At 40.6% G+C, this 24303-nt stretch overlaps 1 protein-coding gene across 1 annotated transcript; it reads right to left on the bottom strand.

Moving 5' to 3' along the window:
• Positions 1-15005: 15005 nt before the first annotated feature.
• On the bottom strand, positions 15006-17213 carry LOC147654498 (protein NYNRIN-like). Its single transcript, XM_086883810.1, has one exon. The coding sequence runs from the start codon at positions 17211-17213 to the stop codon at positions 15006-15008; it is 2208 nt and encodes a 735-aa protein (XP_086739936.1).
• Positions 17214-24303: the final 7090 nt, after the last annotated feature.

The following is a 24303-nucleotide window of genomic DNA, read 5'->3' as shown; positions in this document are numbered from 1 at the left end:
TTCAAGGACTTTGTGTGGTTTTGAGGAGAGTTGAAGTATTTTGAGGAATTTTTCTTAGATTTTGTGGAAACTTGTGGAGGTTTTGTGTGATTTTTGTGGAATTTTGTGGGATAGTGGGGCGATTTAGGGATCTTGAGAGATTTTTCATGTATTTTGTGGGAATTTGTGGAGATTTGGTGGGATATTTTTCTAGAATTTGGTCGTGTTTTAGAAGAATTAGGGAATTTTGTGGGATTTTTCTTGGATTTTGTGGACATTTGTGGACATTTTGTGGGATGTTGGTGGAACTTTGAGGGTCTTCTGGAATTTTGTGAGATTCTGCAGGGAATTGAGGAATTATCTGTGATTTTTCATGTATTTTGTAAGAATTTGTGGAGATTTGGTGGGATTTTTGTTGAAATTTGTAGAGTTTTGAGAAGATGTAGGGAATTTGGTGGGATTTTTGTGGAATTTGGTGGGCCTTTTCAAGGACTTTGTGTGGTTTTGAGGAGAGTTGAAGTATTTTGAGGAATTTTTCTTAGATTTTGTGGAAACTTGTGGAGGTTTTGTGTGATTTTTGTGGAATTTTGTGGGATAGTGAGGCGATTTAGGGATCTTGAGGGATTTTTCATGTATTTTGTGGGAATTTGTGGAGATTTGGTGGGATTTTTTTTTAGAATTTGGTCATGTTTTGAGAAGATTTCAGGAATGTTGTGGGATTTTTCCTGGAATTTTGTTGGATTTTGAGGAGATTTTGCGGGATGGTTGTGGAATTTTGAGGGTCTTTTCTGGAATTTTGTGAGATTCTGCAGAGAATTGAGGAATTATCTGTGATTTTTCATGTATTTTGTAAGAATTTGTGGAGATTTGGTGGGATTTTTGTGGAATTTGGTAGAGTTTTGGAATGATTTAGGTCATTTTGTGGGATATTTCTGGAATTTGGTAGGGCTTTTCAGGAATTTTGTAGAATTTTGAAAAGATTTAGGGAATTTTGTGTTGTTTTTCTTGAATTTTGTGGGAAACTGTTGTGATTTTATGGGGCGTTTCTGGAATTTGGTCAAGATTTCAGAAGATTTAGGGATTTTTGTGGGATTTTTGTGGGATGTTCTGGGAATCGGTGGAGATTTTGTGGGACATTCCTGTGAATTGGTAGGGTTTTGAAATTATTTAGGGAATTTTGTGGGACTTGTCTGTAATTTTGTGGGGATTTTTCTGGAATTGTGTGGGATTCTGAGGAGACTTGAAGAATGTTGAGGAATTTGTTTTAGATTTTGTGGGAATTTGTGTAGATTCTGTGGGATTTTTGTGGAATTTGGTGGGCCTTTTCAAGGACTTTGTGTGGTTTTGAGGAGAGTTGAAGTATTTTGAGGAATTTTTCTTAGATTTTGTGGAAACTTGTGGAGGTTTTGTGTGATTTTTGTGGAATTTTGTGGGATATTGAGGCGATTTAGGGATCTTGAGGGATTTTTCATGTATTTTGTGGGTATTTGTGGAGATTTGGTGGGATTTTTTTTTAGAATTTGGTCGTGTTTTGAGAAGATTTAGTGAATGTTGTGGGATTTTTCCTGGAACTTTGTTGGATTTTGAGGAGATTTTGTGGGATGTTTGTGGAATTTTGAGGGTCTTTTCTTGAATTTTGCGAGATTTTGCAGAGAATTGAGGAATTATCTGTGATTTTTCATGTATTTTGTAAGAATTTGTGGAGATTTGGTGGGATTTTTGTTGAAATTTGTAGAGTTTTGAGAAGATGTAGGGAATTTGGTGGGATTTTTGTGGAATTTGGTGGGCCTTTTCAAGGACTTTGTGTGGTTTTGAGGAGAGTTGAAGTATTTTGAGGAATTTTTCTTAGATTTTGTGGAAACTTGTGGAGGTTTTGTGTGATTTTTGTGGAATTTTGTGGGATAGTGAGGCGATTTAGGGATCTTGAGGGATTTTTCATGTATTTTGTGGGAATTTGTGGAGATTTGGTGGGATATTTTTCTAGAATTTGGTCGTGTTTTAGAAGAATTAGGGAATTTTGTGGGATTTTTCTTGGATTTTGTGGACATTTGTGGACATTTTGTGGGATGTTGGTGGAACTTTGAGGGTCTTTTCTGGAATTTTGTGAGATTCGGCAGAGAATTGAGGAATTATCTGTGATTTTTCATGTATTTTGTAAGAATTTGTGGAGATTTGGTGGGATTTTTGTTGAAATTTGTAGAGTTTTGAGAAGATGTAGTGAATTTGGTGGGATTTTTGTGGAATTTGGTGGGCCTTTTCAAGGACTTTGTGTGGTTTTGAGGAGAGTTGAAGTATTTTGAGGAATTTTTCTTAGATTTTGTGGAAACTTGTGGAGGTTTTGTGTGATTTTTGTGGAATTTTGTGGGATAGTGAGGCGATTTAGGGATCTTGAGAGATTTTTCATGTATTTTGTGGGAATTTGTGGAGATTTGGTGGGATATTTTTCTAGAATTTGGTCGTGTTTTAGAAGAATTAGGGAATTTTGTGGGATTTTTCTTGGATTTTGTGGACATTTGTGGACATTTTGTGGGATGTTGGTGGAACTTTGAGGGTCTTCTGGAATTTTGTGAGATTCTGCAGGGAATTGAGGAATTATCTGTGATTTTTCATGTATTTTGTAAGAATTTGTGGAGATTTGGTGGTATTTTTGTTGAAATTTGTAGAGTTTTGAGAAGATGTAGGGAATTTGGTGGGATTTTTGTGGAATTTGGTGGGCCTTTTCAAGGACTTTGTGTGGTTTTGAGGAGAGTTGAAGTATTTTGAGGAATTTTTCTTAGATTTTGTGGAAACTTGTGGAGGTTTTGTGTGATTTTTGTGGAATTTTGTGGGATAGTGAGGCGATTTAGGGATCTTGAGGGATTTTTCATGTATTTTGTGGGAATTTGTGGAGATTTGGTGGGATTTTTTTTTAGAATTTGGTCATGTTTTGAGAAGATTTCAGGAATGTTGTGGGATTTTTCCTGGAATTTTTTTGGATTTTGAGGAGATTTTGCGGGATGGTTGTGGAATTTTGAGGGTCTTTTCTGGAATTTTGTGAGATTCGGCAGAGAATTGAGGAATTATCTGTGATTTTTCATGTATTTTGTAAGAATTTGTGGAGATTTGGTGGGATTTTTGTGGAATTTGGTAGAGTTTTGGAATTATTTAGGTCATTTTGTAGGATATTTCTGGACTTTGGTGGGGCTTTTCAAGAATTTTGTAGTATTTTGAAAAGATTTAGGGAATTTTGTGGTGTTTCTCTTGAATTTTGTGGGAAACTGTGGTGATTTTATGGGGCGTTTCTGGAATTTGGTCGAGTTTTCAGAAGATTTAGGGATTTTTGTGGGATTTTTGTGGGATGTTCTGGGAATCGGTGGAGATTTTGTGGGACATTCCTGTGAATTGGTAGGGTTTTGAAATGATTTAGGGAATTTTGTGGGACTTGTCTGTAATTTTGTGGGGATTTTTCTGGAATTGTGTGGGATTCTGAGGAGACTTGAAGAATTTTGAGGAATTTGTTTTAGATTTTGTGGGAATTAGTGTAGATTCTGTGGGATTTTTCTGGAATTTGGTGGGCGTTTTCAAGGACTTTGTGTGGTTTTGAGGAGAGTTGAAGTATTTTGAGGAATTTTTCTTAGATTTTGTGGAAACTTGTGGAGGTTTTGTGTGATTTTTGTGGAATTTTGTGGGATATTGAGGCGATTTCGGGATCTTGAGGGATTTTTCATGTATTTTGTGGGAATTTGTGGAGATTTGGTGGGATTTTTTTTTAGAATTTGGTCGTGTTTTGAGAAGATTTCGGGAATGTTGTGGGATTTTTCCTGGAATTTTGTTGGATTTTGAGGAGATTTTGTGGGATGTTGGTGGAACTTTGAGGGTCTTTTCTGGAATTTTGTGAGATTCTGCAGAGAATTGAGGAATTATCTGTGATTTTTCATGTATTTTGTAAGAATTTGTGGAGATTTGGTGGGATTTTTGTTGAAATTTGTAGAGTTTTGAGAAGATGTAGGGAATTTGGTGGGATTTTTGTGGAATTTGGTAGAGTTTTGGAATGATTTAGGTCATTTTGTGGGATATTTCTGGAATTTGGTAGGGCTTTTCAGGAATTTTGTAGTATTTTGAAAAGATTTAAGGAATTTTGTGTTGTTTTTCTTGAATTTTGTGGGAAACTGTTGTGATTTTATGGGGCGTTTCTGGAATTTGGTCAAGATTTCAGAAGATTTAGGGATTTTTGTGGGATTTTTGTGGGATGTTCTGGGAATTGGCAGAGATTTTGTGGGACATTCCTGTGAATTGGTAGGGTTTTGAAATGATTTAGGGAATTTTGTGGGACTTGTCTGTAATTTTGTGGGGATTTTTCTGGAATTGTGTGGGATTCTGAGGAGACTTGAAGAATGTTGATGAATTTGTTTTAGATTTTGTGGGAATTTGTGTAGATTCTGTGGGATTTTTGTGGAATTTGGTGGGCCTTTTCAAGGACTTTGTGTGGTTTTGAGGAGAGTTGAAGTATTTTGAGGAATTTTTCTTAGATTTTGTGGAAACTTGTGGAGGTTTTGTGTGATTTTTGTGGAATTTTGTGGGATATTGAGGCGATTTAGGGATCTTGAGGGATTTTTCATGTATTTTGTGGGAATTTGTGGAGATTTGGTGGGATTTTTTTTTAGAATTTGGTCGTGTTTTGAGAAGATTTAGTGAATGTTGTGGGATTTTTCCTGGAATTTTGTTGGATTTTGAGGAGATTTTGTGGGATGTTTGTGGAACTTTGAGGGTCTTTTCTTGAATTTTGCGAGATTTTGCAGAGAATTGAGGAATTATCTGTGATTTTTCATGTATTTTGTAAGAATTTGTGGAGATTTGGTGGGATTTTTGTTGAAATTTGTAGAGTTTTGAGAAGATGTAGGGAATTTGGTGGGATTTTTGTGGAATTTGGTGGGCCTTTTCAAGGACTTTGTGTGGTTTTGAGGAGAGTTGAAGTATTTTGAGGAATTTTTCTTAGATTTTGTGGAAACTTGTGGAGGTTTTGTGTGATTTTTGTGGAATTTTGTGAGATAGTGAGGCGATTTAGGGATCTTGAGGGATTTTTCATGTATTTTGTGGGAATTTGTGGAGATTTGGTGGGATATTTTTCTAGAATTTGGTCGTGTTTTAGAAGAATTAGGGAATTTTGTGGGATTTTTCTTGGATTTTGTGGACATTTGTGGACATTTTGTGGGATGTTGGTGGAACTTTGAGGGTCTTTTCTGGAATTTTGTGAGATTCTGCAGAGAATTGAGGAATTATCTGTGATTTTTCATGTATTTTGTAAGAATTTGTGGAGATTTGGTGGGATTTTTGTTGAAATTTGTAGAGTTTTGAGAAGATGTAGGGAATTTGGTGGGATTTTTGTGGAATTTGGTGGGCCTTTTCAAGGACTTTGTGTGGTTTTGAGGAGAGTTGAAGTATTTTGAGGAATTTTTCTTAGATTTTGTGGAAACTTGTGGAGGTTTTGTGTGATTTTTGTGGAATTTTGTGGGATATTGAGGCGATTGAGGGATCTTGAGGGATTTTTCATGTATTTTGTGGGAATTTGTGGAGATTTGGTGGGATTTTTTTTTAGAATTTGGTCATGTTTTGAGAAGGTTTAGGGAATGTTGTGGGATTTTTCCTGGAATTTTTTTGGATTTTGAGGAGATTTTGGGGGATGGTTGTGGAATTTTGAGGGTCTTTTCTGGAATTTTGTGAGATTCGGCAGAGAATTGAGGAATTATCTGTGATTTTTCATGTATTTTGTAAGAATTTGTGGAGATTTGGTGGGATTTTTGTGGAATTTGGTAGAGTTTTGGAATGATTTAGGTCATTTTGTGGGACATTTCTGGAATTTGGTGGGGCTTTTCAGGAATTTTGTAGTATTTTGAAAAGATTTAGGGAATTTTGTGTTGTTTTTCTTGAAGTTTGTGGGAAAATGTGATTTTATGGGGCGTTTCTGGAATTTGGTCAAGATTTCAGAAGATTTAGGGATTTTTGTGGGATTTTTGTGGGATGTTCTGGGAATCGGTGGAGATTTTGTGGGACATTCCTGTGAATTGGTAGGGTTTTGAAATGATTTAGGGAATTTTGTGGGACTTCTCTGGAATTTTGTGGGGATTTTTCTGGAATTGTGTGGGATTCTGAGGAGACTTGAAGAATTTTGAGGAATTTGTTTTAGATTTTGTGGGAATTTGTGGAGATTCTGTGGGATATTTTTCTAGAATTTGGTCGTGTTTTAGAAGAATTAGGGAAATCTGTGGGATTTTTTTTGGATTTTGTGGACATTTGTGGACATTTTGTGGGATGTTGGTGGAACTTTGAGGGTCTTTTCTGGAATTTTGTGAGATTCTGCAGAGAATTGAGGAATTATCTGTGATTTTTCATGTATTTTGTAAGAATTTGTGGAGATTTGGTGGGATTTTTTTTTAGAATTTGGTCATGTTTTGAGAAGGTTTAGGGAATGTTGTGGGATTTTTCCTGGAATTTTGTTGGATTTTGAGGAGATTTTGCGGGATGGTTGTGGAATTTTGAGGGTCTTTTCTGGAATTTTGTGAGATTCAGCAGAGAATTGAGGAATTATCTGTGATTTTTCATGTATTTTGTAAGAATTTGTGGAGATTTGTTGGGATTTTTGTGGAATTTGGTAGAGTTTTGAAATGATTTAGGTCATTTTGTGGGACATTTCTGGAATTTGGTGGGGCTTTTCAAGAATTTTGTAGTATTTTGAAAAGATTTAGGGAATTTTGTGTTGTTTTTCTTGAATTTTGTGGGAAACTGTGGTGATTTTATGGGGCGTTTCTGGAATTTGGTCAAGATTTCAGAAGATTTAGGGATTTTTGTGGGATTTTTGTGGGATGTTCTGGGAATTGGCAGAGATTTTGTGGGACATTCCTGTGAATTGGTAGGGTTTTGAAATGATTTAGGGAATTTTGTGGGACTTGTCTGTAATTTTGTGGGGGTTTTTCTGGAATTCTGTGGGATTCTGAAGAGACTTGAAGAATGCTGAGGAATTTGTTTTAGATTTTGTGGGAATTTGTGTAGATTCTGTGGGATTTTTGTGGAATTTGGTGGGCCTTTTCAAGGACTTTGTGTGGTTTTGAGGAGAGTTGAAGTATTTTGAGGAATTTTTCTTAGATTTTGTGGAAACTTGTGGAGGTTTTTTGTGATTTTTGTGGAATTTTGTGGGATATTGAGGCGATTTAGGGATCTTGAGGGATTTTTCATGTATTTTGTGGGAATTTGTGGAGATTTGGTGGGATATTTTTCTAGAATTTGGTCGTGTTTTAGAAGAATTAGGGAATTTTGTGGGATTTTTCTTGGATTTTGTGGACATTTGTGGACATTTTGTGGGATGTTGGTGGAACTTTGAGGGTCTTTTCTGGAATTTTGTGAGATTCTGCAGAGAATTGATGAATTATCTGTGATTTTTCATGTATTTTGTAAGAATTTGTGGAGATTTGGTGGGATTTTTGTTGAAATTTGTAGAGTTTTGAGAAGATGTAGGGAATTTGGTGGGATTTTTGTGGAATTTGGTGGGCCTTTTCAAGGACTTTGTGTGGTTTTGAGGAGAGTTGAAGTATTTTGAGGAATTTTTCTTAGATTTTGTGGAAACTTGTGGAGGTTTTGTGTGATTTTTGTGGAATTTTGTGGGATATTGAGGCGATTTAGGGATCTTGAGGGATTTTTCATGTATTTTGTGGGAATTTGTGGAGATTTGGTGGGATTTTTTTTTAGAATTTGGTCGTGTTTTGAGAAGATTTTGGGAATGTTGTGGGATTTTTCCTGGAATTTTGTTGGATTTTGAGGAGATTTTGTGGGATGTTTGTGGAACTTTGAGGGTCTTTTCTGGAATTTTGTGAGATTCTGCAGAGAATTGAGGAATTATCTGTGATTTTTCATGTATTTTGTAAGAATTTGTGGAGATTTGGTGGGATTTTTGTTGAAATTTGTAGAGTTTTGAGAAGATGTAGGGAATTTGGTGGGATTTTTGTGGAATTTGGTAGAGTTTTGGAATGATTTAGGTCATTTTGTGGGATATTTCTGGAATTTGGTAGGGCTTTTCAGGAATTTTGTAGTATTTTGAAAAGATTTAGGGAATTTTGTGTTGTTTTTCTTGAATTTTGTGGGAAACTGTTGTGATTTTATGGGGCGTTTCTGGAATTTGGTCAAGATTTCAGAAGATTTAGGGATTTTTGTGGGATTTTTGTGGGATGTTCTGGGAATTGGCAGAGATTTTGTGGGACATTCCTGTGAATTGGTAGGGTTTTGAAATGATTTAGGGAATTTTGTGGGACTTGTCTGGAATTTTGAGGGGATTTTTCTGGAATTGTGTGGGATTCTGAAGAGACTTGAAGAATGTTGAGGAATTTGTTTTAGATTTTGTGGGAATTTGTGGAGATTCTGTGGGATATTTTTCTAGAATTTGGTCGTGTTTTAGAAGAATTAGGGAAATCTGTGGGATTTTTTTTGGATTTTGTGGACATTTGTGGACATTTTGTGGGATGTTGGTGGAACTTTGAGCGTCTTTTCTGGAATTTTGTGAGATTCTGCAGAGAATTGAGGAATTATCTGTGATTTTTCATGTATTTTGTAAGAATTTGTGGAGATTTGGTGGGATTTTTGTTGAAATTTGTAGAGTTTTGTGAAGATGTAGGGAATTTTGTGGGATTTTTGTGGAATTTGGTGGGCCTTTTCAAGGACTTTGTGTGGTTTTGAGGAGAGTTGAAGTATTTTGAGGAATTTTTCTTAGATTTTGTGGAAACTTGTGGAGGTTTTGTGTGATTTTTGTGGAATTTTGTGGGATATTGAGGCGATTTAGGGATCTTGAGGGATTTTTCATGTATTTTGTGGGAATTTGTGGAGATTTGGTGGGATATTTTTCTAGAATTTGGTCGTGTTTTAGAAGAATTAGGGAAATCTGTGGAATTTTTCTTGGATTTTGTGGACATTTGTGGACATTTTGTGGGATGTTTGTGGAACTTTGAGCGTCTTTTCTGGAATTTTGTGAGATTCTGCAGAGAATTGAGGAATTATCTGTGATTTTTCATGTATTTTGTAAGAATTTGTGGAGATTTGTTGGGATTTTTGTGGAATTTGGTAGAGTTTTGGAATGATTTAGGTCATTTTGTGGGATATTTCTAGAATTTGGTAGGGCTTTTCAAGAATTTTGTAGTATTTTTAAAAGATTTAGGGAATTTTGTGGTGTTTTTCTTGAAGTTTGTGGAAAACTGTGGTGATTTTATGGGGCGTTTCAGGAATTTGGTCAAGATTTCAGAAGATTTAGGGATTTTTGTGGGATTTTTGTGGGATGTTCTGGGAATTGGCAGAGATTTTATGGGACATTCCTGTGAATTGGTTGGGTTTTGAAATGATTTAGGGAATTTTGTGGGACTTGTCTGGAATTTTGTGGGGATTTTTCTGGAATTGTGTGGGATTCTGAGGAGACTTGAAGAATGTTGAGGAATTTGTTTTAGATTTTGTGGGAATTTGTGTAGATTCTGTGGGATTTTTGTGGAATTTGGTGGGCCTTTTCAAGGACTTTGTGTGGTTTTGAGGAGAGTTGAAGTATTTTGAGGAATTTTTCTTAGATTTTGTGGAAACTTGTGGAGGTTTTGTGTGATTTTTGTGGAATTTTGTGGGATATTGAGGCGATTTAGGGATCTTGAGGGATTTTTCATGTATTTTGTGGGAATTTGTGGAGATTTGGTGGGATATTTTTCTAGAATTTGGTCGTGTTTTAGAAGAATTAGGGAATTTTGTGGGATTTTTCTTGGATTTTGTGGACATTTGTGGACATTTTGTGGGATGTTGGTGGAACTTTGAGCGTCTTTTCTGGAATTTTGTGAGATTCGGCAGAGAATTGAGGAATTATCTGTGATTTTTCATGTATTTTGTAAGAATTTGTGGAGATTTGGTGGGATTTTTGTTGAAATTTGTAGAGTTTTGAGAAGATGTAGGGAATTTGGTGGGATTTTTGTGGAATTTGGTGGGCCTTTTCAAGGACTTTGTGTGGTTTTGAGGAGAGTTGAAGTATTTTGAGGAATTTTTCTTAGATTTTGTGGAAACTTGTGGAGGTTTTGTGTGATTTTTGTGGAATTTTGTGGGATATTGAGGCGATTGAGGGATCTTGAGGGATTTTTCATGTATTTTGTGGGAATTTGTGGAGATTTGGTGGGATATTTTTCTAGAATTTGGTCGTGTTTTAGAAGAATTAGGGAATTTTGTGGGATTTTTCTTGGATTTTGTGGACATTTGTGGACATTTTGTGGGATGTTGGTGGAACTTTGAGGGTCTTTTCTGGAATTTTGTGAGATTCTGCAGAGAATTGAGGAATTATCTGTGATTTTTCATGTATTTTGTAAGAATTTGTGGAGATTTGGTGGGATTTTTGTTGAAATTTGTAGAGTTTTGAGAAGATGTAGGGAATTTGGTGGGATTTTTGTGGAATTTGGTGGGCCTTTTCAAGGACTTTGTGTGGTTTTGAGGAGAGTTGAAGTATTTTGAGGAATTTTTCTTAGATTTTGTGGAAACTTGTGGAGGTTTTGTGTGATTTTTGTGGAATTTTGTGGGATAGTGAGGCGATTTAGGGATCTTGAGGGATTTTTCATGTATTTTGTGGGAATTAGTGGAGATTTGGTGGGATTTTTTTTTAGAATTTGGTCGTGTTTTGAGAAGGGTTTGCAGGGACTAGGTATGGTTTTATTTTTTTCCCTGGGAGCCACCTAGGACCAGATGGTGTTTACACACAAGCATACCCTCTCCCCCAGCTAATCAATGGGAAAGGTCCTGATGTCTGTTGTGACTCAGGATCCTTGATCCGCATTGGTGACCTCTCTGTGAGTTTGGCATGGGTCAAATTAGAGAAGTGCCATACTTCTACAGGGGTATGTAGAACTACAGGGGGGTCGGGCTCTGTAGGTGAACAATTTAAAAAATTCATAACATGCAGAGCCTTACAGAGCCTCTCAATGGGAAGAATGATCTTTGTTCCTCCCCACTGCTGATCAAGGACTCTTTTAAGGTTCTGATGTGTCCTTTCCACTATTGATTGCCCTGTGGGAGAGTGAGGTATGCCTGTGGCGTGCTTCACCCCGCACTGGCTGAAGAAATCTCTCAGTCTATGGGAGGTGTAAGCGGGCCCATGATCTGTTTTTATTTGTTCTGGGACTCCCAGGGTAGCAAACACAAGGAGAAAATGTTGGCTGGTATGTTTGGCATTTTCTCCTGTGTGGGCTGAAGCAAACACTGCACCTGTGACCTAAGTCCCCATGGAGGCGGGATGGTAGTTTTTGCAGGAGGGATGGAGTGGTGCGGCATTTGATTTGATGTCAGTGCACGGGGCTGTCCCATGCTCTGATTGAAGTTTCCTTAATGCCAGTTTGGTCTGGGTAACCATTGGTGGTTGGGTGGCTATAAAAAATGTCTCTCGGGGCAATCCTTAAAAAAGTGTCCAGGCTTGCCGCAGTTAAAACAGTGGCTTGAGCTTGAGTCCTTTATCATTTCAGCTGCATAGGCACTGGATATCCTTTCTGCCAGCCCTTTAGAACCCGCAAGGGCTACTGTGTTTTCGGTAGAAGTGGAGACATGCTTGGCGCAGGCTTCAACCATTTGGTCTTATGGTTGGTTCAGGGTCAGGTGGGAGGGCCTGTAAAACTGCTTTACATTCCATGTTGGCATTGGCCATTGCTATTTTTACCAACAATTCTTTTTGTGCCTTTGGGCACTCTATTTGCTTTTCAATGGCAATTTCAGCTTGTCTATATATTTAATGAAATACTCACTTGCCCCTTGCTTAATGTTAGTGAAGCACTGCGTTGGCACCTTGTTACCTGGGGTGACAAGAAGAGATGTCAGAGATTGCAGCATTGGCAATATCATGGAGAGTGTTATGAATACACGAATACACTAGAAAGAGAGATATATAAGGAAAGGTTTTATTAATTATAGCAAGCCAGCAATAAGCAAAGTCGGCGCCGGGCGGCAGGGAGGAGAAGGAGAAACCTCTTCCCACGGAGCTGCCGCGCTTCCCGCTTCCATGTTTGTCCTTTTATTCGTTTCGGCCTCCTGATGATGTAGCTTTCCTCCGGCGTTTCTACGCATGCGTCTCTGGTCATTAGATGATCTTTCTCTGCCCTCTTGTGGTCGTAGAAGGGAGGCTCCAAGTCTTCCTCACTCCTACTCTACTGACCTTTTCTCACTGTTTCTGTCTCAAGGTTTATCTTGTCCTAGTGTTCCAGGAATTTCTGCTAGTCTGTTATTAATTATGCCAGCTTCAGCAAGTTAGTGGCCTTCAGCCCCTTCTCAACTTTATATCTAAAGTACAATTTCGCAAAGCATTCTATCATATCTTTTTATTTAGGCGAACAAGAGAGTTTCTATCTATCACAACCCCCCCCTTTTTCTATTTCTTACTTTTGTTCGCTGAATCTTTGTAGTTCTTTTTTACTTAATTCTAAATAATCTTCTGTTTCTTCTCCCTTTAAGGCCTCATATTTAGCATGTATTAACATAAGGTGTGCTGCTTCTAATCTGTTTTTTACGATATTAATAATTTTATTAAGAATGCAAGGGCCTAAAGTAAGTACTAAAATTAGTAAAATTGAGGGCCCCATTATGGTGGATAATAAAGTAGTTAACCAGGGGGAGTAATTAAACCAAGATTCATACCAATTCTGTTGCATTTCTTGTTCTTCTTTTCTCTTTTTCAGTCCTTCCTGTAATTTGGCCATGGTTTCTCTTACTATTCCACTTTTATTTACATGTACACAACGTTCTTCCTTAAGGGCAGCACAAAGGCCTCCTTGTCGTAAAAATAATAGATTTAATCCCCTTCTATTTTGTAAGGCCACTTCAGCCAGTGGGTCTAGGGAGTCTGTGAGATCCTTTATAGATTTATCAATTCTTCTTAAATCCTCATCTACTGAAATTCTAAGCTCTCTGAGTCCCTGGTGCTGATTTACTAAAGATGCTACACCTGTTCCTAATCCAGCCCCTCCTATGCCTAGCAATACAGCTACTGTTAGTGCTGTGAGGGGTTCTCGCTTCACTAAATGATGTTCTGGGTTTTGATATTGTGTATACACATATTCTTCAGAATGATAAATAATTCTGGGAACTATTATGACCTGTATGCAGAATTCATAAGTTTCATTAAAGGCTGTTATAGAAACACATGGGGTTACTCCTAAAGTGTTACAAACCCATTTAGTATTAGGTGCTGGAATCAGCCACTGAGCTGGCTTGCGAGGGTCATTAATCAGTATTTTTGTTTGGCATAAGTAATTCTTATCTAGGGGCACATTTCCCACACATTTCCCTTTTCCAGTGACTCGAGATAATGTTATTCCTGGAGTATTTTCCCTTCCTGATTGCCATAAGCAAGCAGCAGGATTGGTACCATTCACTCTTTTTGGTTCTGCTATGGAGCCTATGGCCTCATAAAAGGGTGGATTAATGTTATAACGTAACCAACATTCTCTAGTTAAATTTGGATGTGTATCATTTAATACTTTAAAGGTAGCTTGCAGAATTTTCCAAAGAGCTTTGTTTCCATATTCTTGGGGTGTCTCTACTGTGGTTAATACTTGGGTGTTATTTTCTAATTTTTCTGAATGGTTATTGTGATCCCTTACTTTAGGGTCTTCTACTCCCCACACCACTGGATTTGGTCCAACAGATCCCGAGTCATGGGGAACTACCTCTTTCTTTATGAGTATATGCACCCCCCGATCCCTTCCGGGTTCCCATACTCTGAGACCCCAGGTTCTTCCCAATAACCACCCAGGATCTTGGGATTGTGTAATATTTATATAGTGAAATTTGCAAGTTCCAATATATGTTATCTCCCCTGAGGGGCCTATCCAGGGCTTTACACATCCGTGTGGACCCCGTTCAACCTTTAGATACTTATCTGGGTTTTGTACTTTCCATCCCATGGAAATTGTCTCACAGCCCCAATATCTACAGTAAAATTCTCCGGGATAATTACAATACCCTCTGCCTGGATTAGAAGCTGGGCACATGTATAGTACCTTATGCCCAGGTGGGAAATAATTAATACCCTTCCACTTAATGAGAGAGTCTAGTGTAACTTGAAAGCTAGGGGCTCCAGAGGTAATTTGTGATAGAATAATAACCTGGTCCTCCCATCGGGTTAAGGACCAATTAAAGGGTTCATGAGTCTTACTTGTACAAATGTTAAATGTGCTAATTAAAATTATAAATATTACTGACCTTTTTAATGAGCATTGGCTTCCCTTGCTATAATAGAGGCTTTTCTTTTGTAAAATACCAATTTGGGCTTCCCATAAATTATTTTGCTGGGTTGTCTCATTCCCATTCTTGTGGCATTTCCAGGACCATGACCTTTTGGTCCCATGTATTTTGGAGTGTTTCCCTCCACAGTTTATTACTCCTCTGCCTCTCCCGTCGTCGACCCGGTTGCCTCGGGCCACGGGGTGTACCATCGTCTCGGCAGCAAGAGTATTCTTCAGGAGGGAGATTACTCCTTTTTTTATTCTTTCTTTGTATATATTTTTCCCAACTTCTATGTTTTACTAAAGGGGTATCACACCTCAATTCCTGGAGCCACCGTCTGCACGACCCAGCTACTATATTTATTACAAAAGGTGCAGGTTCGTTTGGATGGTAACAATAATACAAGGAATTGACTCCTTTTGAGTAAATGGCCCACCACTTTTCTGATCCTTTCTCAAATTCCCCTGCCTGTGTTTTGGTTCTTAAGGCCCAATCGGTGAGTCTCCTCTGGGCAATGTAGCAAAATCTACACACCCCTCTCGGTGGGTAGCCTCTATGACAGTGGGTCCACCAATGTTCTTCACATACTATACTTTTAAAACAAACAAAAGGGTAACAATTCTGGCATACAGCACAACCTATTTTAACATTACTATTATATATTTCCTCCCTACTAGATGGGGGTATCTTATATTCTATATAAAAGCCTTTATGGAGTTTACTATTCATACGTTTCTAAGCAGATTAATAATTTTCAGATTTTTTTTTTTTTTTTTTTTTTTTTTTCAGGATATTTTAAGTCTCAGGTCCCCAGCCGGGCTAACCACTTCCCAGTTATTAGTTTTTGGTGGCTCCACAGGTCCCTTAATTCGACTGGCATGTGTCCATCCCTTCTCCGCAGTTCGGATTGCAGAATCAGTTGTTAGCAGGACTTGATACGGTCCTTCCCACTTTGGTGTTAGGGGGTTCTCTTTCCAGCTTCTTATCAACACCCAATCTCCGGGTTGTACTTGGTGTAATATAAAATCCAATGGTGGTCTTTGAGCTAGCATTCCTTTTTCCCACAATGCCTTCTTATACTTCATTAATTTTATTAAGTACTTATTGATATACTGATCACTTACATTTGGATGTGTTTGAACTTCTTCTATATTATAAGGCATACCATATAACATCTCAAAAGGGGAAATTCCCAAATCTGCCCTTGGCTGAGTTCGAATATTCAGAAAGGCTAATGGAACACATTTGACCCATGATAGTTTTGTTTCCATTACTAGCTTAGTAAGTTGTTTTTTTATTTCTCCATTCATTCTTTCTACTCTCCTAGAACTTGGAGGGTGCCAAGGGGTGTGTTGTTCCCACTTTATTCCTAATGCCTCCGACACCTCCTGAGTTATTTTTGATGTAAAATGGGGACTTTTGTCAGAGTCTATTGTCTCTGGTACCCCATATCTGGAAATTATTTCTTCCAATAACACCTTTACAACTGTTCGTGAAGTTTCCCTAGATGTAGGGAAAGCTTTTACAAAATGGGTGAGATGATCCACTAGGACCAGGAGATATTTAAGTCTCCCTGCCTTTGGTAGTTCTGCAAAGTCAATCTGAATATTTGCAAAAGGTCTTTTTGCTAAGGGTCTCCCTCCATAAGGTAATTTTCTGAGATTCTTTCTATTTGTTTTTAAACATGGGAGGCAGCTTCTAGTAATTTGCTTAGCTAAGTCTCGAATACCTGTGCTCATATACTTTGCTGCAAAATAATCGATTAGTCCTTGTGCTCCCCAATGTGTCCTTTGATGCATTTTTTCTAATATTCTCTGAGCTATGGCTTTTGGTAGTACTTCTCGGCCATCTGGAAGGAACCATCTCCCCTCTGAGTTTTCTATCGCTCCTGTCTCTGGGAGTTTTAATCTCTCTTCCTCAGTAAATTTACTTCTTAAATCACTATCCTTATGTTCCATAATTTCTTCATGCCCCCCTTTTTCTTTTAGGACCATTGTCCGTAATGCCACCCGTTTTGCCTCCTGATCTGCGGCATTATTTCCCCTACTCCTCAAGTCCATTCCCGTCTGATGTCCTTTCAAATGAACCACTGCCAACTTTTTGGGCCCTCTCAGGGCTTTTAATACTGCAATTATGAGTTTTTGATGGACTAAATCTTTCCCTTGGGAATTTATTAAACCTCTTTCTTCCCACAGTTTACCAAACGTATGCACCACTCCATAACTATATCTGGAATCTGTATATATTGTCCCCTCCTTTCCTTCTAATAATTCCAATGCCCTTAATACTGCATACAATTCACAAGCTTGGGCTGACCAAGATTTGTCTAATGGACCTGATTCTAGGACTTGCAAATCAGGTCCTCGTACAATGGCATAGCCTGTTTTCCTCTTTCCTTCTATTACTCTGGAGGACCCATCCACAAACAACTTTTCTCCGCTTTCTAATTCCTCTGCTTCCAAATGAGGTCTAATTTTGGTTTGTTCCTCAATTGTAGTTATACAGTCATGTGTCAGGGATTCGCCTTCGGGTTCTCCATACAAAAATGCAGCCGGATTTTGTAAAGTGGTGGTTTCTAATATTAAGTTTGGGGCCTCAACTAAAATTCCTTCATATTTTAGAAGTCTAGCATCTGAAATCCACTTATCCGCCTTTTGTTGTAACACACCCCGAATATTATGGGGGAACATTACCTTCAAATTGCTATTAAAGGTGATTTTCCTAGCTTCCTCCACCAGCAGGGCACATCCTGCTACTGCTTGCAAACAAGTTGGCCAGCCCTTACTCACGGGGTCCAAGATCTTTGATAGATACCCTATCGGCTTCTTTCTCCCTGCCCACTCCCGAGTCAAAACTCCGAAGGCAATTCCATCTTCCACATTTACAAACAAATAAAAAGGTCTCCTTAAATCTGGGAGACTCAAGACAGGAGCATGAATTAAACTTTCTTTTAGCTCCCGGAATTTTTCTGTATCTTCTAAACTCCATTTCATTAATCCCTCTTGTGTCAATTTATGATATAAAAATGTAACTTTGCTACTATAATTTTCAATCCACTGTCTACAGTATCCTGTTAATCCCAAGATTTGACGTATCTGTCTTTTATTTTTTGGAATTGGTAATGATAAAATTCCTTGTACTCTTTCAGGATCTATCTTTTTTTTTTCCTTCTTTAAGGTAATGACCTAAATATCTTACCTCTTTTTCAACGAATTGGAGCTTTGCCTTGGATACTTTCAATCCCTTTAAACCCAGAAAATTTAACAACTTAATACTCTCTCTCTTTACGTCTTCTTCCTCTTTCCCAGCTAAAAGCAAGCCATCCACATATTGTATCAAGGTCACTCTTGGGTCTATCTGATAATCCTGTAAAATCTGTTCTAATGCTTGCCCAAATAAATTGGGGGATTCGGTGAATCCCTGGGGTAATACCGTCCATCTCAGTTGTTGTCTCCTCCCCGTATCTGGATCTTCCCATTCAAAAGCGAAATAATCTCGACTAGCCTCATCAAGAGGACAGGCCCAGAATGCATCTTTTAAATCTATAACACTGTACCACAAACTGTCAGGCCCCAACTTACTTAATAACGTGTACGAATTTGCAACTACGGGGAACCGTGCTACTGTGCGTTTGTTAATTTCTCTTAAATCTTGTACCAAACGTTATGTCCCATCTGGCTTCTTTACTGGCAGTATGGGTGTGTTAAAAGGTGACATACATGGTTCTAATAGTCCCTTGCTTAACAATCTGTCAATTTCTGGTTTCAACCCTCTTCGTCCCTCAGGTGACAAGGGATATTGTTTTATTCTGACTGGAATTTCTGGGTTTTTAATAGTAACCGAGAATGGGGTTATCTTCAGCTGTCCCACACTCTCAGGTGTATACCACACTTCTGGGTTTATTTTTTCTTCATCTTCTATTCTTAAAGGACATAATCTTATTTTCCACTCCTTATCAACTACATCTAAATGTATTCCCAATTCAATAATTAAATCTCGTCCCAACAAATTATAATCTGCTTCTGGTACTAATAAAAAAATTTCCCACCCCAATTTTTGACTCTGATTCTATTATCACATCTTTAATAACCCCCACTTCAAAGGGTTCCCCCTTTGCTCCCACTACCGTGGCAGTTTCTTTAGATATACTACATCCTGTAGGTAAAAACTGAATGGTTGATCTCTCAGCTCCAGTATCCACCAAGAATGTTATTTCTTGGTGCTGGGGACCCACTTTTAGCTTTATCAAGGGCTCTTTAGGGTGGTCTTGGGTCCCTAAAAAAAAGAGCCCCTGACCTCCCTAGTCTTCTTTGAACATCTTTTCATCCTGGATCCTTACCCTACATTCTCTTTTAAAATGTCCTTTCTTTCCACAGTAAAAACAAGTTTTAGCGTTTTGTTTTTCTTTTGAATCTCTCATTGGTCTCTGTTGTTTCCCTTTCCAGGTTTGATCCCTACTCTCTCTTACAGCAGCCGCCATCATTTTAGTCTGCCTCTTCTGAGCCTCCTCTTCTCTTCTAACATACACTTTTTGTGCTTCTCTCAAAAGTTCATCCAAACTTCTATCTTGCCACCCATCCAATTTTTCTATCTTCCTCCAAATATCCTCCCAGGCTTTTGCCACAAATTGTGCTTTAAGCAGTGCTTGTCCCAGTTGGGTATCTGGATCCATTCCAGAATATAATTGAAAATTCTTTCTTAGTCTTTCTAACCATTCTGTAGGAGTTTCATCCTTCTTTTGCCTCTCATTAAATGCTTTATTAATATTATGACCCCTTGGGACTGCCTCCCTAATTCCCTGAATTATAATAGTTCTTAAATCCTGCATGTGTACTCTATGGGCTGGATTCTGATGATCCCAATGGGGATTTTGAAAGGGGCCATTTTACATCTGCCAGTGGTCCCTGGGCATGCTGAGCATCCCAGATGCGCATTCCTTCCCTTCTAATCATGTTTCTCTCTTCTGCCGTAAATAAAATACTCAAAATAGATTGTAATTCTTCCCAGGTGTATATATTAGGTCCTAAGAATTGATCAACTCTTTCTGCAACCCCCAATGGATCTTCCAATAAATGCCCCATCTCCTTTTTAAAATCTCTGACATCCCCCGAACTAAGGGGGACAGATATAAATCCTATTCCAGCTTGGGGGCCACCCATTGGCATCTCTCTCAATGGGAATAGGTTCTCCTGTCTCCTTCTGAATCTATTCCTGGTAATAGGCCCCACCTCTGGCATGTCTAAATCCTCCTCCTCGGGATTCGGAGGGGGAGGGGCTCGTGGTGGTGGTGGTGGTGGTACAAATGGAGGGGGGGGGATTATCAAAGCATCTTCTTTTCGAGGTTTCTTTTTCTTTCCCTTCCCCTCCCCCGAATTCTCTGTCAACCTAAATATAAAAGCCTCAGGATTTACTACCCGGATCTCTGCATAAGCACTTTCCTCTGGGTTAAAGGGAATCTTTGTTCTTACCCATGAATTTAATTTTTGTTTAACCCAATCTTCAGTTGATCCAAATACAGGCCAAAATACATTCCTTGAAATTTCCTTTCCTCCCTGTATTTCTACACAATAATGAATCATTTTTGCCTTATCCTTATTTTCTGTTCCTGGGAAATGCTCCCAATTCTCTAATATAAAACCCAACGGACTATCTCTAGGTACGGGTGGAAGTTTAATAGATACAGGGTGCTTGCTTCTTCCCTGCCCCATTCTTCCGGAGTGCCTTCAATCACACAGCCGCTTTCGCTTCCCCTTGTTTGTGGCCCACGCCCTCGCGGGCTAATGGGAACCGCACTACTGAAGGGCCCGAACTCGCTTGGGGAATCCGTCGACCAGTCCCCCTCTCACACACACCCCACTCGCCACAATCCGGGATCCCGACCCCGACCGAACGGTTCCCGTAATACTCACGCGTCCTGCGTCTTCGTCCGGACTCTGTGCACAGATTTTAAGGGGTCGACCGGTCTCCCTTTTGCTTATTGCTTAGATCTTTTAGGTTCGTCGGTGCAACTGAGGCAGGAACCGGTCCTCCGGACCGCTAAATATTAAAGCGGGGGCGCCCACCGGTGGTGCCGAGTATCCGTCCTGCAGATTGCATCCGAGTCACGGGACCAAATTTGTTATGAATACACTAGAAAGAAATATATAAGGAAAGGTTTTATTAATTATAGCAAGCCAGCAATAAGCAAAGTCGGCGCCGGGCGGCAGGGAGGAGGAGGAAAAACCTCTTCCCACGGAGCTGCCGCGCTTCCCGCTTCCGTGTTTGTCCTTTTATTCGTTTCGGCCTCCTGATGATGTGGCTTTCCTCTGGCGTTTCTGCACATGCGTCTCTGGTCATTAGATGATCTTTCTCTGCCCTCTTGTGGTCGTAGAAGGGAGGCTCCAAGTCTTCCTCACTCCTACTCCACTGACCTTTTCTCACTGTTTCTCTCTCAAGGTTTATCTTGTCCTAGTGTTCCAGGAATTTCTGCTAGTCTGTTATTAATTATGCCAGCTTCAGCAAGTTAGTGGCCTTCAGCCCCTTCTCTACTTTATATCTAAAGTACAATTTCGCAAAGCATTCTATCATATCTATATATTTAGGCGAACAAAAGAGTTTCTATCTATCACAGAGAGCTGCCTCAGGCAGTTCTCAGGCCTGTTCCCATGGTTTCTAGAAGTCACTTTCTCCTGCCAACTGCTCTAGTGTTAAATTAGGTTTGTTGGCATCTTTCATATATGATGCGTCTGCCAATTGCTTAAAATGTTTCTTCCACTGCCTTTCCCACAGCATATATTCTGATGGGGAGAGAAGACAGTTCATAATATTTTTAATGTCATGGGACACCATGACATGGGCTGCAAAGGTGGCTTCCAGTAAGTGTTTAAAAAAATGAGAGCCTTGACTATGCTCCTCAGTGGCTGCACAGCACCTGCAAATCCCTGTAGTCTAGGGACTCCCATACATTTATGAGTGCCCCTGCCCTGTTCTTCTTATATACCACAGGGAAAGCTAATATTGTTTTAGACAGGGCTGAGTCTCCTGCCCGCGTGGCTTCCCTTTGTACCTCGGCCCAGTGGTCTTCACATTCAGATTCTGAATATGAGGGCTCACTGCTCTCATCTCCTGGTGGGGATGGGGGGGCTCTTGATGACAGTGCATGGCTGTTTCCGGCAACCGGTACTGGCTTGCTTGTGAGCATCTGAAGAAGCCAAGATGGCTTCCTTCCGGTTGCCGCCATTCTGACTTCCAGTCCTCATGTTGGGAGGACTGGAGGTTGGAGTGACATCGGGAGTGGAGCTCTGGTAGGAAGGGGCATGACTGGGGTCCACAATGGGGAGGAGTTTCCCGGTGGATGGGGAAGGGCCTAACGCGGTTACACCCAACGACGCAGTGGAAAGGGAGGAGGAGCAGGGCGTGGCAGGAAGAGAAGGGGTAGAGGCGGGAAAGTGGCCATTTTGAGGTACAAGGGCAGGAAAACTGGCGTGTGAGGGAGACAAGACGGCAGGGCTGGCCATGTTGCCAGCGCCATCTTTAGCATTATCATGAACCGTGGGGGATATAACTGGGTATGTAAGCATAGGGAGGAAGGTAGAGGAAAGACCCAGAAGGGCATGGCCAGTACCATCCTGGCAAGGGTAGAGAGGAGGTGGGGGGGTGTTAGAGAGACGGAAGCAACCCTGTGCCTGGTGGCTACGTCCAGCCACCAACTGCCCCTCAGATAAGGAAGAGGGTTTAAGGACACTCGGAGATGTTAATGGGGATGGGGGTTTTAACTGGGGATTCCAAACACCCTCAACATTTTTCCCCTCTTTCTCAAATGAAAGAATAATAGTTTGAAACAAAGGAAAAAGCTTAGCAACAAAAAAATCTCCATCCGCTTGAACCATGTACAACTTTCTCTCCACATTGTCCCAAAAATCTCCCAACTAAACAGAATTAGAATCAACTTTAAAATGCTTAAAAATCTAATGAATAGATCTCTCCAATTCCTCTTTTGAAAACTTAAAATTTCCCGCATTAAGGGTGCCCACAACTTGGAGGTAAAAATCTCTCTCAAGAGGGCTCAGCTTGGGTCTAGAAAACTGATTCCCCATCCTTTTCACTCCCCACCCAGCAGCGAAATGCAAACTGAAATAAGAAAGGCCAAAAAAACCCTTGAGAGTATAAATTTACAACTTTTCTTCGGCCGATGCCAATGGAGCCAATGGAAAGGTGGTGGGCAGGTGGTCATCTGGTGGCCGGTCCTCAGGGGCTCTTCTGTCTTCTGTCTTCTTGGCCCCAGATGCTCAACGAGGGTCCCAGTCGCAGCCCTTCGGATTGCCTCTTGCTAGAATGCGAGAGGTTCTCCTCAAGGGGTGGCAGCTCCAACAGCAACACACTCTGCAGTTAAAACGGCAGGCGGACGCTTCTTCCGGAGCTCTTCAGATGCCCCATGTTGGGCGTCACCTGCCGTGATGGGGTCGATGGCAGGGAGTGCCACGACTACTCTGAAGAAGCTGTCCTGAAAAGGACAGCTCAGGGGCACAGGCACGTCCCTTGCCCGGCGAGTGATCTCAGCTCAGCGGCAGCTTGCAGACGACGCGGAGAGAGCGATTAGAGCGCTGTATGGCATTCCACCGAGAAATGGCCTTTATTATAACACAGTCCTCAGTGAAGGGAGCCAGTGACAGCAGCTCTCTTCAACTGGGGAAAAACCACAGTATATATAGGGAAGGAGAGGGGCGGGGGAAACTTAGATACAAGTAGCAGGGTGGAATGACAATGCACCAATGGGGTGCAACAGTTTAACAGAAAACAGGAAAGGGTGTCTGGGAGATACATTTCTCTCACTATGAGGGGAAGTGCCTGGCCTAGTATGAAGCTTTCCAGGGGAGTGCCAGCACTCATCTGTTTGCCAGTTCCTTGCCCCCCACACTAGCAGTAGTTCAAAGTGATCATTGAATTGACAGGATAATCTCCTAGCCTTTGGAGAAGGCTATTGAGCAAAACAAACCTTTGGCAGAGGCCTGTAATTATCTAGTCTAAATTAAATCTTGATGAAAAGCAATGCTTCTCTTAAAATCGAGGTCATGAGAAAGAAGGAAAACTTCTCCCTTGTTGAAACGATGATGGATCAGTTACCAAGCTGTTCTGCTCTTCTCAGGGGTGTCTCTCACAGCTCCCCTTTGGAACGTGTTTGATGGAGAGATGTGGCCATATACCCGTGCATCCTGCCTGGACCAACTTCCTCTCTTGGCAGCCCTTTGTCTCTGGACCAGGGGCAAAGGCTTTCCCCACTGCCTGATGCTGCTGCTTCTCACTCTGCTCACCTCACTCCCTAGCTGTTTGGGCTCACCTGTTTTACAGTAAAGAAATGGGTGCTTCAGGCTGTGCAGAGGCTGGCTCTGCCCACTGTGTATGAGCGCTTTACTGGCGGGGCGGGGTAACACAGATGTGGCTCTACTCCTGCTGGGGACGGAGATGGAGATGGAGGAGGCCTTTGTAGTGGCAGGGGTGTGCGGTGCCTCACGGTGTTCCTGGCGCTGCTGCAAGTGGGGTGGGGCCGCCGGGGCTCTCCACACAGCTCCGGACTCCAACTCCCTTTTCCATTTTCTCGACATTTGGGGAGCTGGAGCATGGCTTTAGTTTCTCTTTCCGCAGTGCAGGCAGCATCCCGGAAGGGTGCAGGCTGAGCCAGCACGGCAATGCTGCTTCCAGGCACAGGCTGCTGCTGACACGGCTGGCCGGCCCAGCTCCAGCCAGAATGCTACACGCCTGCTTCTTCCCCTGCTCTTGCCCCTCCCCGCCGCCATCTGCTGGTGGTTTGGGCATCCCTCTGGAGAAGGGGATCACACAGGACCCCAAGCTCTTCTGTCTAACTGTTATAAATCCATATTGTGATATTGGCTTTTCGCAAGTATTAAGATGAACGTTATATGTTATATGCTTTTGCTATGTCTTTTTCTCCTGCTAGCAAGCTTAGGTATAGGTCGAGAAGAATTCTGAATGTTAGAGCGAGGTCCTGACTGTTACAAAACAAGATAACTTCCAGTGGACAAGATGATGGGGTCCAGACTGTTATCAGCACTGACCGCCTGCAGAGGAAGGAACCCCAGCCCAAAT

Source organism: Cyanistes caeruleus, chromosome 3 (genome assembly GCF_971803275.1).
Source record: "Cyanistes caeruleus chromosome 3, bCyaCae1.hap1.1, whole genome shotgun sequence".
Lineage (NCBI taxonomy): Eukaryota > Metazoa > Chordata > Aves > Passeriformes > Paridae > Cyanistes > Cyanistes caeruleus.
Note: the sequence above shows the minus strand (reverse complement) of the source record. Positions and strands in the feature narration are given on the sequence as shown.